Source organism: Larimichthys crocea, chromosome VII (genome assembly GCF_000972845.2).
Source record: "Larimichthys crocea isolate SSNF chromosome VII, L_crocea_2.0, whole genome shotgun sequence".
Taxonomy (NCBI): Eukaryota; Metazoa; Chordata; class Actinopteri; family Sciaenidae; genus Larimichthys; species Larimichthys crocea.
The window spans coordinates 16,525,880-16,541,609 of NC_040017.1; the positions used below are offsets into that span (position 1 = coordinate 16,525,880).

The 15,730-nt window shown below is 39.3% G+C and overlaps 1 protein-coding gene across 4 annotated transcripts; it reads right to left on the reverse strand.

Annotated features, from left to right (window-relative positions):
* Positions 1–376: 376 nt before the first annotated feature.
* Positions 377–14,875, reverse strand: tmprss4a (transmembrane serine protease 4a). Of its 4 annotated transcripts, XM_010729618.3 has the most exons (14): positions 14,660–14,875; positions 13,363–13,402; positions 5,462–5,516; positions 5,154–5,303; positions 4,783–4,935; positions 4,557–4,683; positions 4,337–4,456; positions 3,791–3,834; positions 3,309–3,471; positions 3,053–3,219; positions 2,615–2,710; positions 2,353–2,495; positions 2,048–2,200; positions 377–1,829 (listed from the first exon to the last, which is right to left on the reverse strand). In XM_010729618.3, the coding sequence occupies exons 2-14, from the start codon at positions 13,363–13,365 to the stop codon at positions 1,818–1,820; spliced, it is 1,386 nt and encodes a 461-aa protein (XP_010727920.3). In that variant the 5' UTR covers positions 13,366–13,402; positions 14,660–14,875; the 3' UTR covers positions 377–1,817. The 4 variants fall into 4 exon arrangements, with proteins under 4 accessions (XP_010727920.3, XP_010727921.3, XP_010727919.3 ...); XM_010729619.3 differs by lacking the exon at positions 13,363–13,402; XM_010729617.3 differs by lacking the exons at positions 13,363–13,402; positions 14,660–14,875 and adding an exon at positions 9,840–10,303.
* Between the last annotated feature and the right edge of the window lie 855 nt (positions 14,876–15,730).

Sequence of the window (15,730 nt, forward strand, 5' to 3'; positions counted from 1 at the left end):
ATTAATGGAAATATCTTGTCAAAATGCAGCCTAGCAGGGCAGATGTTTAAAACAGCTTCTTCCAAACGTTCTTTTTAAGTTATAGTTATGTTTAATCATCAGATATACTAATTTAACAATCATACAGAATGTGCTGCTGTTTGAAGGTGCACTTCACTGGTTGTGTATGACATTTGAGATAGATAATTGTCATATGCATCATCTTTTGTCTAAAATTTATATGATTTATTCAAATCCTGTTCCCGGTTGTTCCTTTTGTTAACTTTTTGCCACAGGGTGTATTTGGGAAGAGAATGACACTGACTGGAACATGATGAGATCCAGTTTCCAGCACATATAATTACATTTTCCAGTCAGTTGTGTGACAGAAAACATGTCAAGTTAAAGAACATCTTTATTAAATATACACAACATATTTACAGGTGTATAAAAATCAACAAAATGTACCATATATACAGTCAAATGTTATTAGCAGACACTCACCATACTGTTCACAAATCTTGAAATGCCATTCATGTTCAACGATTCTTAATGTACAGTATAATACAATATGTTAACTATTATTTTAAAATTCAGAAGTGCCATTTTTTACTTATTTTATGTCAGACCAGAGAATTATAAATAAATAAAAAACACAGATTGATTAATTGTTTTACTTGGAATGATTCTTTCAAAATGAAGAAATAATTAAAAAGTTTTGCCTGAGTGCACAAAGGTACATGCTATACTCCCTGTTGCTTACTTTTAGATTTTAGGAAATTGCATTCATATCCTTTTAGCTGTGAAGGCAAAAAGCTCAGTGACCGCTGCTCTGAACATTGGTGCCACGTTGTGTAAGTTCTCTAAAGGCACACTGGATATCTGATTGCACTTTGAAACTCAATGTGGAGGCACTTTGAACACATAACTGTGTGATCTGAGTTCTAGTCTTCAGTGCATTATTAGACTAGTTCTCATCTGCAGATAGTGTAAGGTCAAGTAATTCTCACTTTCCATTTAAAGTGCTCATGTAAATCAATCCGTGGTAAGAAGAACGCACATCATCTGTGCTGTAAAAAAAAGGTGCATTTGTCCTTTTATATGGACACATCAGATAAACTGAATCAACACCATAAATGCTTTAGACTCCTGTACTTGTCGTCACTTTACCAATATCGGTAAAATGAGGCTTCACACTGACCTCTGATGGCATTAGTATAGCATAGGTTTATCCTGTCTGTCACCTTTATTTATTATACGAACCCTCATAGCGCATTGCACACCTAAAATCATACAGTAGCACATAGTAATCAAATACATTATGTCTGTGTCTGCCAGTCTGAAATCCACACAGTTAAAATGGCTTGTGCTTATGTCAACATTGTTGATTCTTTTTTCATTTTAAATTATTCTTGTTTTTAAAAAGGCATGAATGTGTGAATTTGTTCTGTCAGTTTCAACCACTGTAAAAGCTACAAACATCCCAGACTGGCCGGTGACACATAACAACATAAATATACTTTTACCCTGAGATAGAAACCTGAAATGGCACAAACCATGCCTGAAATATATACGTGGTATGAAATATTCATTTGTGTGTGTGTGTGTGTGTGTGTGTGTGTGTGTGTATGTGTACTGTATGTGCAGTGTTTTGCATATGGCTGTGCTTAGCAGTTCATCTGCATTGCTGATGATCAATCTTTAACTTCCCCGTTTCACACTTTCCGTGTCTTCTCCAGTCAACCATACTCAAACAAAAGCCTGCTTTTAGTTTCACATCCTATCCAAGCTGGACTGGACTGCTTTCTTTGGGTGACTGCTCATCAGGATGTAGGAACTTAGGGGTTTTTCTGGAGAAATAATTAAAAAAAAAAGTTCAGTAGATCATATAGTAGAGCAAGGGTTTTGCTAAGTAAAACTGACTCTAGCTGCTATATCTATGTTGTAGTTCATTTTAACAATCCTTTTTTTTTGTATTCCTAAGTCAATCTTCTAGAAAAAGCCAGTAAGTGAACCTTACTAACACAGACACTATGTATGTATATACAGCATGTTCTGTATGCCTTACCTCAATGACTGTATTAATCCAGTTTAGCATCTCTTCAACATTGCAGTAGACACCTGGTCGTCTCTCCCGACCACAGCCAACACCCCAACTCACCACTCCTACCAGATGCCATCGAGAGGAGGTGAAGTGCACCAAAGGACCCCCACTGTCCCCCTTGGATTCAGAAAAGTACAATAACACTTTAATATCTAAACCTTTTGCCAGAAGAGAACATCCATATTGAAATATTCTGCAAACTAGGATCCAGTTTCAAAAGTTGTAGACGTAGCTGTTAGGTTGAAATATTATAATCAGTGATCTGTTACCTGACAGGCATCCACTTTCCCCTCCATGAAACCAGCACAGATCATCCTTTGGGTTATGGCACTACCGTACACTATGGGGCTGGAACACACAGACTGGTCTATCAGAGGGATAGAGGCCTTCTGAAGTGACGGAGAAACCTTACCTGAAGGCAGAACAAGGATGAATTAACTTAACGTTAACTTCAGAGAAGTTGTCTTTTATTGTTTAATAGGTAGCAGTTCATGATGATGATGATCAGAGTTAGCATGTAGGGTTTCTTACCGTTTTCCTCTAGGTATCCCCAGCCCGTCACGGCCATGGTGGATTTGGCAGCAAGGCCAAAAGCTTTAGGAGGTAGACAAACCGGCTTGCGGGCCACTGAAAGACAGAGGTGAGCCTTTAGGATTGTTTCTCTTTGTCATAGCTTTGTTGTTTAAAAAGGTACAGTTAAAGTTATCAGGTGATTACACTGGCTGAATTTGATAGATCTATATTTGATCTATAGTCAAGAGCTTGCTGCTGTTTGACATATACACCAGTAGAGGACAATAGAGTAAAACCTACTGAACATACTGTATGAGTTTGGTCTATAACTGTTCAGTCTTAAATTTCAACTAGACTCTGTAAGGTCAGTTAACCCATATGCTAATAAACATAATCAATCACTAAAGAGCATTGGTTTCTGTCAGTGTTTTTTAATGAGGATTAAATTACACTAACCTCCCACTGTGATCGGACTGCTGAGTCTCATCAGTGCTATGTCATAGTCGTTTTGTGCTGCATCGTAGTTGCCATTCATTATGATCCTGTCCACATAGGAACCTCCCAGTGTGCTCATGTATGTCCGGCCTGACACCACTCTCCAGCGACTCAGCTCTTTTTTACTGCTGCAAGGCCCAAACAAAGATAGCAAGGAGGAAGTGTGAGCATGACTGCAAGTTACGCACACAATAATGTCATTGGAAACTATACTTACCCACTAAAGCAGTGGGCTGCAGTAACAACCCAACGCGGTGACACCAGCGAGCCTCCACATACGTGGTTGCCTCCCACTTGTAGGCTAACCTGCCATGGCCAGTCCTCAATGAAAGCATCTGTACCCCCAATAATACGGTCCTGAGAGCCTACCTGTCCACAGTCTGATAAACAAAAAGGTATTTTGTTATTTTTCTTGACATTTCAAACTATCTTTTATTTCATGTCTTTGTTGATTCATCCATCTTAATCTTTCTATTAAACAATAAAGGTGACGTTAGACAAGTTTCGTTTCCTCCTTTTTTATTTTTTTTATTTGAAGACTTAAGTGAAATACCCTGTCATTTCTGAGAAATTACAGACACTAAAACTGTTCACACAACCGTGTCATCTGTCACCCATCAGCCACTAGCCCCGGTCTACCTTGTTAAAAAATGTAACAATGTTAGTGACGGCTGTAGCTTTTCTAAGATTAAAACTTACCTGAACAGGACAAAGATACCACAGATCCAGATCTGCATACAGCGCTGTTAGAACGACAAACAAACAAAAAAAATCTCACATTCATCAAATATTTAGTTATACATGTACAGATTAGTCAGAGACAAAAGTCATGTTGGCCTAATTTCACCCCCCATGCTGAACTTTGTTTCATTTCTGTCCCATGTGAGTTAAATACCTGACTGTTGTGTTCACTTTCATAGGGGTTAATACAGAGGGAACAAAAACTGTGGAAAATTTTGTCTTTTAGGAACAGAAACCTTGAGGACAGACACAGGGGTGACAGAAAGTTTCATGCCGAAAGAGAAAAGGAGAATCGATGTGAATAAAATGAGAGGGAAACAGAAAGAAATCTAAAAAGAAGAAGTCAAAAGTGTCAAAAACAAAACAAAACAGCACACAGTAATATTTTTCTAAGCAACACAGAGCTTCTTGGTGATGTCAGACTTGTGTAGCAATGAGAGATAACGCAGTCATGTCAGGTTAAAGCATCTGATTTTCCTAACTGATGACAGATGTGTTCCTCACCGGTCCATGGTAGCTTCGTGTATGGGTGTAGTCCCAGTCATAGGCCTGACAGCTGTGAATGGTCCAGTTTTCATGGAAGGTATCAATTTATCCACTGTGACACCGCTGCTTTGAGGATTACTGTAAAAACAGAAGGGAGACGATGTAAGGCTCGATTTCAAATAACCCAGACATTAAATTTGCAACACAATCTATTCATCCTTGGTGGGTGTCAACTCACTTTGTGTATCCCAGTTGTTTACATGCTGTTTGTGTGTGCTGCTCGGTCCAGTCATCACGACACACACTCCGCCAACCTTGGCCAGGGTTGTACACCTGCAGGACATGCCGAGCTGATGTGAGACGCACTGGAGGGAGGAGCGGGCGAAGAAGGAAAGAAAAGAAGATTAATTTTCAAGCTTTGTCTTTGTGTCTTTGGTGACAAAGCGTGACAGCGTCAGGTGTACCTGGAAAGGTAGTGTTGACCGTAAAAGTTGACAGACAGGTAATTTCATCCTCTCCACCAGCGCAGTCATTTTTCCCGTCACAGGCTTGGTCAATTGGGATGAACTTCACTGCACTCTTGCAGAAGAAATATTTGCTATCAATCAGCTGCTTAACTGCACAGAGAGGGAGTGGCACATTGGAAACAAAGATTAGAACAGCATTATGTAGGTAACCTGATACACAGTGAGTGGCACAAAACCCTGGCATGAACTTAAGACTTTTGCAAAACATGTTTCACTAGTATCCAAGCAATGTAAGGCTGTAAATATGTTATCTTGTTGTGTGGCCGTGTCTTTAAAGGAAGAGACTACTGTCAGGAACTGTGACTCACTGAAGTATCCTGCTGTAACTAGTATGCCCAGTAACACCACAACTGTGAGGGCAGTCAGCAACACTTTCTTCGCCTTAGACGCTTTGTCTTTCTGAGTCTTTGTGGCTGTCATGGGCCTTCTGTGGCGACCTGGCCGTGGAACTACTTGTACTAAGAGAGAGAAAAAAAGAAGAAAAAATAAAGGCACACTGAATCCTGTGCAAGTTCTCAATAACATCCCAACACTACAGTTCCCAAATATTTAACATGAAATGTATTAAAACATTAATTAGTGCAGCATGTTGACATGAAACCAACTGTCAGCTTACCTTGATGCCTAGGATTCAACGGTGCAATGCTTTCCTCAGGCACCTGGGTGATCGCCTGAGGGAAGAATAACAAAAAATACATTAGTCAAGATGACACGAAACAAGTTCCCATGAAATAATCTCTCGCAGTTTTTGTTTGCACGCAACTTTTTGGGTTTATTTCCATGTGGTTGTTTAGATATATGAGAATATAAACACATATAAATAAAATATGTGTATAATACAATGCGTATCCACGAGAGAAGCCCCAAAGGACAAATGAAACACTGTCTGCCACTATGAGTTATCACATTACACCCATGTGTCACTCCATATGCTGCAGGCAGTTTCCATTATCTGCTATCAGACAGACTCTATCATGAAAGTGATAGACTCTGAATGCACAGTACTGCCGGGTGTGGTGTGTCAAGCCAAATGATACTTTGCGGGATGATATAGAGAGAGGGGTGGTCGGGCTTCGACCACAGGAGCCGGGTTAAATCCCCATGCTACTCAAGTACTCTTGAGCAAGATATCAGCTGTATCCCAGTTGCATAATCGTATACAGCACGTTTCAGGATGTGTTGTGTTACAAAATAAATGATGTCCCAACACACTGCAGAGGCAGGATCCTCTACACCTATCCTTTCAAAATAAAAGGGATGGACCTCACATGGCTCCATTTTTACTTGACAAATGAAAATGTGGCATTAAGGTATAAAACTATATCATATTTGACAAGTAAAAACAAAACAATGATTAAAGAAAATTAGTCATAAGTCTTTTTTATATATATATATTGTGGCCCCCTGCTGTTAGTCTGCACGGTGATGGTAATTTTAGGTCCGATAAAAGTCAAATATTTACATTTTTAAACCATAAACGTGCCCGCAGATTTGGGGGTGGGCTTGTTCGCTCTAACCGGGAGTTTGATGGTCATTTGGCCCCTTCAGTGGAGCGACAACTCGGGACTGTTTGCTGCTTGGTGCTCGGGGTTTGGGGGCTCGGTTAGCCACTACTGAAGTAGGAAAGAGGCGACTCCCGGTGAGTACTTGTGTTTTTTAAATGTTGTATCTCGCATTACCCACTGGTAGGTGTAGGTTCAGGAGTCAAGTTGTCCAGAGTTGGAGAGTGTGTAGACACAGTGACTTCACACTGAGAGGACTGGGCTGCTTTGTGTCAACGCGGCTGACATTGATTGACTTTGTGCCACAATGTCTCCATGTTTTCCAAGTAAAACATAAATATTGAGTATTAGACTTGTAAGTGTCTTTGCTTTGGAGTTGTTTCGAAAAGGCAGCTCGGCTGAGTAAATGTAAAATAACAGATTTGTGGACACACAGTGTATTCACTTTTAAGTTTCCAACCAGCTGCTGCTTATTTACACACCAAGGAGTTATGTAGCAACATTATCAGTCATTTAAAGTTATATTTCTCACTCTCTTTCACCTCTACCTTATTTCTACACCACCACTAAGAATCCAACTGACATTACTTTAATTAAAACGATCATTTTCTCGATTATTTAATTAGTTTTTGGTCCACAAAATGTCAGAAAATGATGAAAATTGTTTCCCCTAAAATCCCCCAAAATGATGTCCTCAGTGTTTTGAGTTTACTGTCATACAGGACTAAAGAAACCAAACAATTATTCACATCTACAGGTTAATCACTTTAAGAGCCACCAAATTATTTCCACATTGTCATTTGATATATATTTTATCATAAAGGTATTGATTATAGCCTCTTTAAAGTAACTCAACAACTTTGTGTGTAGAGGTATATTTTCAAATTATTTGCCCTAACTGATCTTTGTCATATATTATCTTATGACTCCACTAGGGCCCAGTGGATTATGGGATATTGAGTGCACAAGGATACACCAGAGAGGATTTTAGTAGATGATGAATGACGGTTTGAAAAGTGCTTTCATCTACCTGATCTTTTGTCCTTGCAGCTTTTCATTTATTGTTTGAACTACAAACATATTGGCAATTTACATTCTATAATTGGTGCTCTAATCTTTTATGATTACATGAGGAACTACTAGAACCAGGTAATGAGGAACACTGTTCTATATTGTTCTCTAATTCTTCTAATTTTACTTCTGCTTGAAAATACGTGGTAAATTCCCTAAAGGCCGTGGTAAAGACTATTTCACTTGTAGTTACCTAAGTTTAAGGAAGTACTCGAAAGAGAGTTTTTGAAAGCCCATATCTTTAAAAAATAACGGCTGATGCAGCTGTTTCAGGTCTCGTCAGTCACACAAGAAACAAGCAAAGCATATGGGAGCTATAAACAGAGAGGGGGGAAAGAATGTTGTTGGGCAGGTTTTTTTGGAAGCGAGCTGTTTTTACCCTGCTATGAATCAGCTCTACTGGCTGAGACTGTTTTACTGTGAAACTCCCTAAACAGTTGTATAAGACATCATCCCAAATAGTCACGTCCAACACGTACGTCAAATACCCAGACACGTTCTCTCTCTACTCTCCATGCTGCATCGTCAAATCCCTCAAGAGTGTTTAGGTATCTCACATAAAAACTATACTTTCTTTTAGTAAAAAAGGTATTTGTCATGTTTCATATAATGTCTTTATAGCCATCTTTTCACTATTCATTTTTGAACTTCTTTGTTAGTTAAATCAGATTGTTGCCGCACAGTAAATAGACCCTAAAAAAAAATCTGATCTAAAAAAACGACACAATCAAGACGATCTATGTCAGTGTGGTCGGCGGCGGGTGACAAACAATGATGTCTGTCACAACAACATTATTTCTATCACACCTGGTACTAAAATAGAATATCCGTTGAGGCAGCAACGGTTACCCACATCCTTTTTAAAGATCTTGCCTACAAAATAATAGTGTGGGAGATCTTTTGCGGGGATATAACAAACAAGCAGTCCGTTATTCTCATTTAACTAAAATGATCTACATATACGTAGGATATAATACTCAAATAGCGTTAATGGTCCATCCGTCATCTTTTATCACAAAAGTTACAAAAAGACATTCTTTAGGAGTGTTTTGGAAATTATAGTTCAAAATCAATTTGTTAGTTAGATGTTAGTTTGACCATGTTGGAGCCATCCATCTAATGGCTCAAGACCTAATTTACTTGCCCACCCCTCTGTTTAAACTAATAATTTAATTTTAACATAATGCCCCACAAAAAAGAATCACACACTCACAGCTGATACCAATGCGCAGAAATCACAGTGGAAGAAAAGAAATGTCTGAGAACCAGCGTACTATCACTTGATGTTATACAGTAGTAGTCGAATAAGTGAGATATTTATATAGTCTTAATTAATGACACATCATCTATAGGAGGCCCGTCCAACCTGAGAAACCTGAAAGACAGCTAAAGACAAACACATACTGGAAAACACACCATCATGACATACAGTATGATGAATTGTACCATGACTAACATAAACTATTGTATGAGCCAGATCAAAATAGTCATGTGGAATTAGCCACTCATTACTGTGTCTCTGTGTCTTACGTCTGCAGTCAAAATGTAACATGTTCAACCTGATTTCTTTTTGAGTCAGACTGACCCGTATGATGGACTCAAGCCAGTAAATCCAACGTTAGTGGGAACTTCTCCACCTCCAGCTAAGAAGCATAACTGGGTCAGCCTCAACAGATAAAAGGTAAACCTTTTGTTCCAACAAGGTGTTCCCCTCTCTGCTTCTCAGCTTTACTGGATTATGTTCCTCTCAACTGAAACATTCACAAAAGGGCTTTTGAGATACCTATGTCTGACATGATGGATGAGCTTTAATCAAAGGCAGAGATCTAGACCAGTGGAGTCCACTCATGATATTTAGAAGCAGAAAGAAGCACATTTATATGAGCAGAAATGTACACTATAGTTAGTGTAAGCTGCACTCAAAGGCACAAGACACAGACACAAAGGCAAGTCCACAAACACACATGGCTGTTATGTGTAACCATATGTGTGAGTGGACCTATGGAGGCGGTTGTTGCAATGGAAAAATGTTGCTATCAAGTTGTACTTACGAGTAAACTCAACTTGAAACTGTTCTTTTCACACCTACATCAAAGGCTGCTGCTGCTGATCACACACCTTTGACAAGACACTGTACATGGAGCACAAGGCTACATATACTAAAGCATATCAACTACATCCCACTCCCATGTGCTCCCATTTAGTTGAAGATTTGCATTTCCAACATGCAATACATAACCGCTATGAGCCAGTAATTTAATGTACAAACTGGTTGAGCACACATAACACACAACACAGAGTACCTTTTGTACCAGGGCATGCAGTGATGATGATATTCAAATGATCCCTCCAATGCAAAGCAGTGACCGAACTTGCCATCTTTTCCATGAATATGTTTAGACTACTTCCAGTTTCACTCACCCACATGATGCTGTTGTGTTTTCTGTTAAGGTCCAGATGCACCTCATCCGACACGGAGCACAGAGTAAACACTGTCCTCCTTCCGTGGAGGTGGGACTCCAAATAACTCACTGCCTGCTGTATGTTTTTCGTCCTTTTCCTCTGGCTTCAGTCTCTCTCTCTCTCTCTCTGTCCCCTTTTCTTTCTCTGGCAGTGTAATTGAATCTGACTTGAAGGCTGCCTGACTTGCCCCTCTTTGAAACCCCAGGGCTGTAATAAAAGCGTGCTGGTGTGTAGCGTTGTGTTTCGACTCTCCGTAGATTCAGAGAGAGTTGTTTTAGAATGACCAAGCCCTGCTGACAAAACAAAACTCAAATATTCCAGGTAACCTGACACTCGAACCCTCCTTTCTTTTTCTCTCACTCTTTATCTCTCTCTACCTGTACACCCTCCCCAGTTGTGTCCCTCCTCCCACACATCCCTCCCACTCCAAACTTTTGAAGCCCTCTGGACATAAAGCACACCATATTCTTTTTTGCCCCCTTTTGCGTCCTTTACTCTCCTACGGTGTCTGTTTGCCTCTCGAATGTTACCCAAACATACAGCCATGCATCTGCACAAACACAAATGCATGCAAAAACACAGATGTGGCGACGTGCTATACAAAGGCACACAGACATAACATGGAGTTAGTCAGTGTGTGTTTGCTTGTTCAGCGTGTCCTGAGGCTGAGGTGTGTCTTCTTTCACTCGTTCTGTTTTGACAGGACAGTTGGTATCAGTCAGGAGTAGTCTGACATCGGGTTGTGAGTCATGTCATGCCATGTGTCATAGAATGAGCATAACAGGAATATGCCAAATGTACTCAGCAGGAGTGACATAAGACATAACTACCATAATCTGCAGCCGTGCTAGCAGCTGCGAGTCTATACATACGTTCACCATCTGAGTTCAGCAGGTTTGTATGCTACCATTTGCAACTCAGCACTAAACACAAAGTACAGCTGAGGCTGTCTTGCTGTTTTGCAGGTAAGTTGGGCTCCAGAAGTCTAAGACTAGTCAAGATACTTGTGTTTTGCATTTGTTTTATATACAATGCTATATTTTTTTTATTACAAGACTACACACGCTTACCAATTGAGTCTTTGAGAAATGTATGTGACTTTCAGAATAACTGCCGTCTCCTGTGCTTTGATGATAGCGTGCACTTGGCATGAACTCCACGAGTTTTTTGTAAAACATGATGACTCAGATATCCCAGAATGATCTGACAGTGTTCCAACGCGCTACTTGTTCTTTTGTTTTTTTCACGACTTCAAATACAGTAAATGTTCAGTGAGGTTGGCGTCAGGTAACTGTCAAAAAAAGTCCAAGAAAGGGAATCATTGGTCTTTGGTGTTGCTTTGAGGTGTATTTGAGGTCATTATGCTGTTGCACTATGAATCCACAAAGACGCAAACCAGAGAATGTAGAGTGTCTCTGAAGAATGGAGTGCTATTTGTCTTTTGTCAGAGTGTAGACAGTGAAGCAAAACAAGTTCAACAAGTTCAGATCAATATTTAGGTTGCAACAGGTGCAATCATAGTGAAATGTATTACCGTAAGCTTCTACAATTTGTTACAATTTGATCTGTTAAACATGATTGTGATATGCTATGTAAATAAGTAAGTAATAAAAGTGTTCTTCATTGTGCAGTCTTAGGCATTGTCCTCATTAAGGATCCTAGTAGCCTGAGGGTAGACGCTCTTCCAGAGTCTCTCAGTGCTGGCCTGTTGTATCCGGAGCCTTCTTCCTGGTTCAATGGCTCTGTCTGTCTGTTCCAGGATTTGGCCAAGTTTCCGTTAAACAAAGGGACAAAAGGACATTACTGTTCCAGATATCTCGTTGGAAACTGATATACGCCGGGAAGTTGTCTGGTTTATTATCCACCACCTGTATGTTGGCTGGCAGGATGCGTAGTTGGTATTTATCTTCTTCACTTTTTCCATCTTTTCTACGAAGTTTACTCTCATGTTTACATTAGAAAAAACCTCGTCCAGCCAGGTAGCAGAGTCGGCACGAGCAGAGTTTACAAAGTGGTGAGTCGACCATTTACCCATATGCCATCACTGTCCAACACAATTCACAAAAAATGCAATGCAAATTGCAAAAGTAAATGTAAAATGCGCAAACTTTAGTTTGTCGTTTGTCTCCTTACGTACAACCTTCTGTTACTGCCATACATCTAGAAATAAGATGCAGCAGCAGTAAAAAGGAAGGAGTAAATTATTTTTAGCTGACTGGAATCTTTGTGTTTAGCAAGTTCTGTTTTGTGAGGAAGTTACTTTTCTGTGTCGTAGTCTTTGTTTGATGGGTTGATCATCTGATGGTGTGGTGTCACTTTTGGTCTACCTGATCATGCTTTGGATACAACTGGATTTTTCATTGTGTTCTCAGAGTTTTGGACACCACTGTATTTGGTGATTACATTTGGTCAGTATTGGACGAATGAAAATTTCAAATGATGATAGTGAATTTGAATTTGAGGTTGGGGGTTCTCCACCATTGTTTTAATAGATCCTGAGCACTCCTGTTGTAGTACTCGAGATCAGTCTTTTGAAGGTTTTGGCTCCACTCATGGAATAGACTACATTTTTACTCTGCCTTGTCTTGGCCTCAGACAAAGAGGACTAAGGATTTAGATTTTATTAGGCTGTAAAATAAAAACTGTCAACCTCATGGTGCCACTAGAAGAGATGTCATTAGCATTTATCCTGTAGGAAGCATAAAACATCACAACATTTCATGATTTAATTTAGGACCAAACAGGCCGATAGATGGCTGCATGGACCATATACCATCATGGATTAGAAATATATTTAAATATGCTTTAAATGTATTCAGAATTACATAATAACATGCAGTCATAGGCATGTCTAAGTCTGCGACAAAACAACACAAAACAGACACACGCAAACACTCACACAAAAACAGTTTTGACAGTACTGATTGGATTGTGGCCAGACGTGCGGCACACCCAAAGGAACCAGTACAGCAGCAAATTTCTGTCCCACGTGACCGAAGTGTTAAATTACCTTTTAAGGATGCACTTGATGACCATTGTGGTCACTAGGTCAGTGCTTCTAAAAATTAAACCACTATGAATGTTATGGGACACTGAGCATAGACAACTGAGGGGGAAAAAAGGCTGATAAGGTTGGCTGAAGAGAAAGAGCCATTGTTAGAAACAGCAGCTGATTGTGTTGTTTGACCTGGACTATTAAAAGCAATGAACCTTGAAGCTCACTTCTGGTTTATGGACTCAGCAATTGTCTTAGTGAAGATGGTAGGTAGGTAATAAAGTAATTGAATTGGTTTGAGGCTGATGATCTCTGACTGTTCTTTACCAGTATTGCCAGATTTTTTTTGAATGAATGTGGGTAGCACTCGCTCCAAAAGTGTCTAAAAGCGGGCAAATAAAGAAAAAAGCAATGAGGGTGAGAAAAGTTGCCAAGATGACAACACTGTTACACAGGCTTTCTGGCAAACCTCTATAATCCTCTTACCATGCAGTTGCCAAGATATTTAGAGGCTGCTCCCTGGTATCTGTAAAGTGATAGGGGGCAAACAAATATATTGTGTGTCATTTACTGTCATTCCCTGCATGTACAGTAAATGACTTGTTTTTTATTCCCTCTAATGAAGCACATGAATATTGTGCAGTCACAACGCTGACTGCCATGGTTGAACTCTAACTGACAATGTTTGCACATACTATAAAAGAGAATATGAGAGCAATTCAGAGATCTAATAAATCTATTGTATGCGCTTGTTTGACTCTAGGCTTTTATTGTTCTGCTGCGTCAAACTGCTTCATTTTGTTCATAATCTCATCAGCTCTCACAGCATGATAGGCAAACAAAGTACACGTCAGAGTGATGAAATTCATTTGTTCGTTATTCTTAATTTCTATGAAATCATCTCTTATTGATAAAATCACTACTACTTTCTGTTGAAACTGGGTACGTGTAGAGCTCAAGGACGACAGTTTATAGTCCAGATGGATTACATATTAACAGATTCCTTTCGGGCTGTCTCTATGATTTGTTTTTTTATTTCCCAATACAGGGCAGCTAAGGGAACCGGAGCTAAAACCACTCCACTGAAAGTCGAACAATTAAATTCCTTATTCCTTGCTTGAAAGATCTATAATGATTTTGGTCCTTGTTTGCTTGCAAATGATGCAGCAAAAGGTTCAAATTCTGTACAAACCACTGAAAAAATCTAAGCAGGGATCTTACAGCGTGATCTTTGATCACGTTGAAGGATCATCTGATTTATAAAAAACAATTTTGAACAAAGCCAAGAAACATGAACACGGAAAATAATTGTAGACAAATACAAACAGACAGATCAGATCTCTTTGCAAAAGATCTTAAGTTGGATGTATTTCTAACATATAACCAGCATTTTTAAATTAGCTTTAAATCCTATTATTTATTATATTTCAGGACCGTGAGGCACCCTGGAATACCACTGGCTGTGCTGGGTAACACTTCCTTCAGAGCATTATTTATCCTTTCAGATTGTCGTTTTACTAAAGTTTAATAGATTTCTAAAATCTCTAAATTGGCTGAGTTTGTAAAATAAATCACCACATATGAAAATCATCTGCTACACGTCTCGCATGCCTTTCATTCTTCTATTCTCCCACACAGAAATGTCATACAAACACATTAGTTATCAAGCCATGATGGTTAGCGTTTGAAAGAAAAGTAGAAATAAATAAAAAATAACAGATCTTAATTACACACACACACACGCAAACAACATAATTCCTCATACCACTGCCTTCTTCCTCACCTGTAAAGTAGCTTTAAGTTCTGGCCAGTCTTGTCAGAAAAGCACCTGATGGTTAGTGATCAAACTGTTTGAGAAGAGTATTCCCCGTGGCTGAGGTTTAGCATCTTTTCTTGAAGAGTTTCTCAACCGACCTTTATTGTTTCAACAACAGGGAACACCCTTCAGAGTTCCTTCATCCCACCTCTCTGCCCTCCACTTCAACCACAAACCACTGTGTGTGTGTGTGTGTCTCTCTCTCTCCCTCCCTCCCTCTCTCTCTGTCGCACACACGCACACTCACATGCACACACACACACACCACCGCCACAGCTTACCATCAAAGCCATGCAACCACCACTCTACCCACCAGTCAAGGCAACTCCTTTGTCCACACAGGTGTGCATTTTGTGAAATCTGATATTAGGGAAGTAGGGTATAGGGGAAGTTTGGTTTGAAAAATGAGTGGTTAATGATTAAGTTAATGTCATGTCATGTCATGTTCACTTGACTCTAAAGAGTGTATATTGTCCCAGTATCATATGGGTAAACCTCAGTTTTTTGCATGCTTTCTAAGTAAATATTGCTAGAAAGTTTTAAAATCCAAAAGAAATATGTGTAAAATCAAACAACAACAAAAAACAGAATAGTGAATGCTATTCAGATCAGTTCTTTAATACATTATAGGTTAACTAGAAACATTCGCAAAAATCGAATTTGGAAATGCTGCATGAATGACATTTCCTAGAAATAGGACAAAAGAAACAGATGGGAAAAACAAACAATGAATGAAGTGATTAGAACAAAGAGACATTCAAGCGCACCAAGAACGTCTTTCTGTCTGATAATAATGACATGAAACAATTTTTGTCTACATTTACTATATTTTAATTTCAAAATATGTTATCTTAGACATACAAATCATATCCTAAGGGTGTATTTGTGATCCTGTGAGAACCCAAACCACTTTCTAAATGGTTTTATTGTGTCAGCTGCTGCCCGTCTCACCTGACCGAAAATGTGGACGAGTTGATTTACAGTATAAGGAAGTACTTGTGGCGTCTGCTGAGAAATAGGCAATATACAACAAGTTAC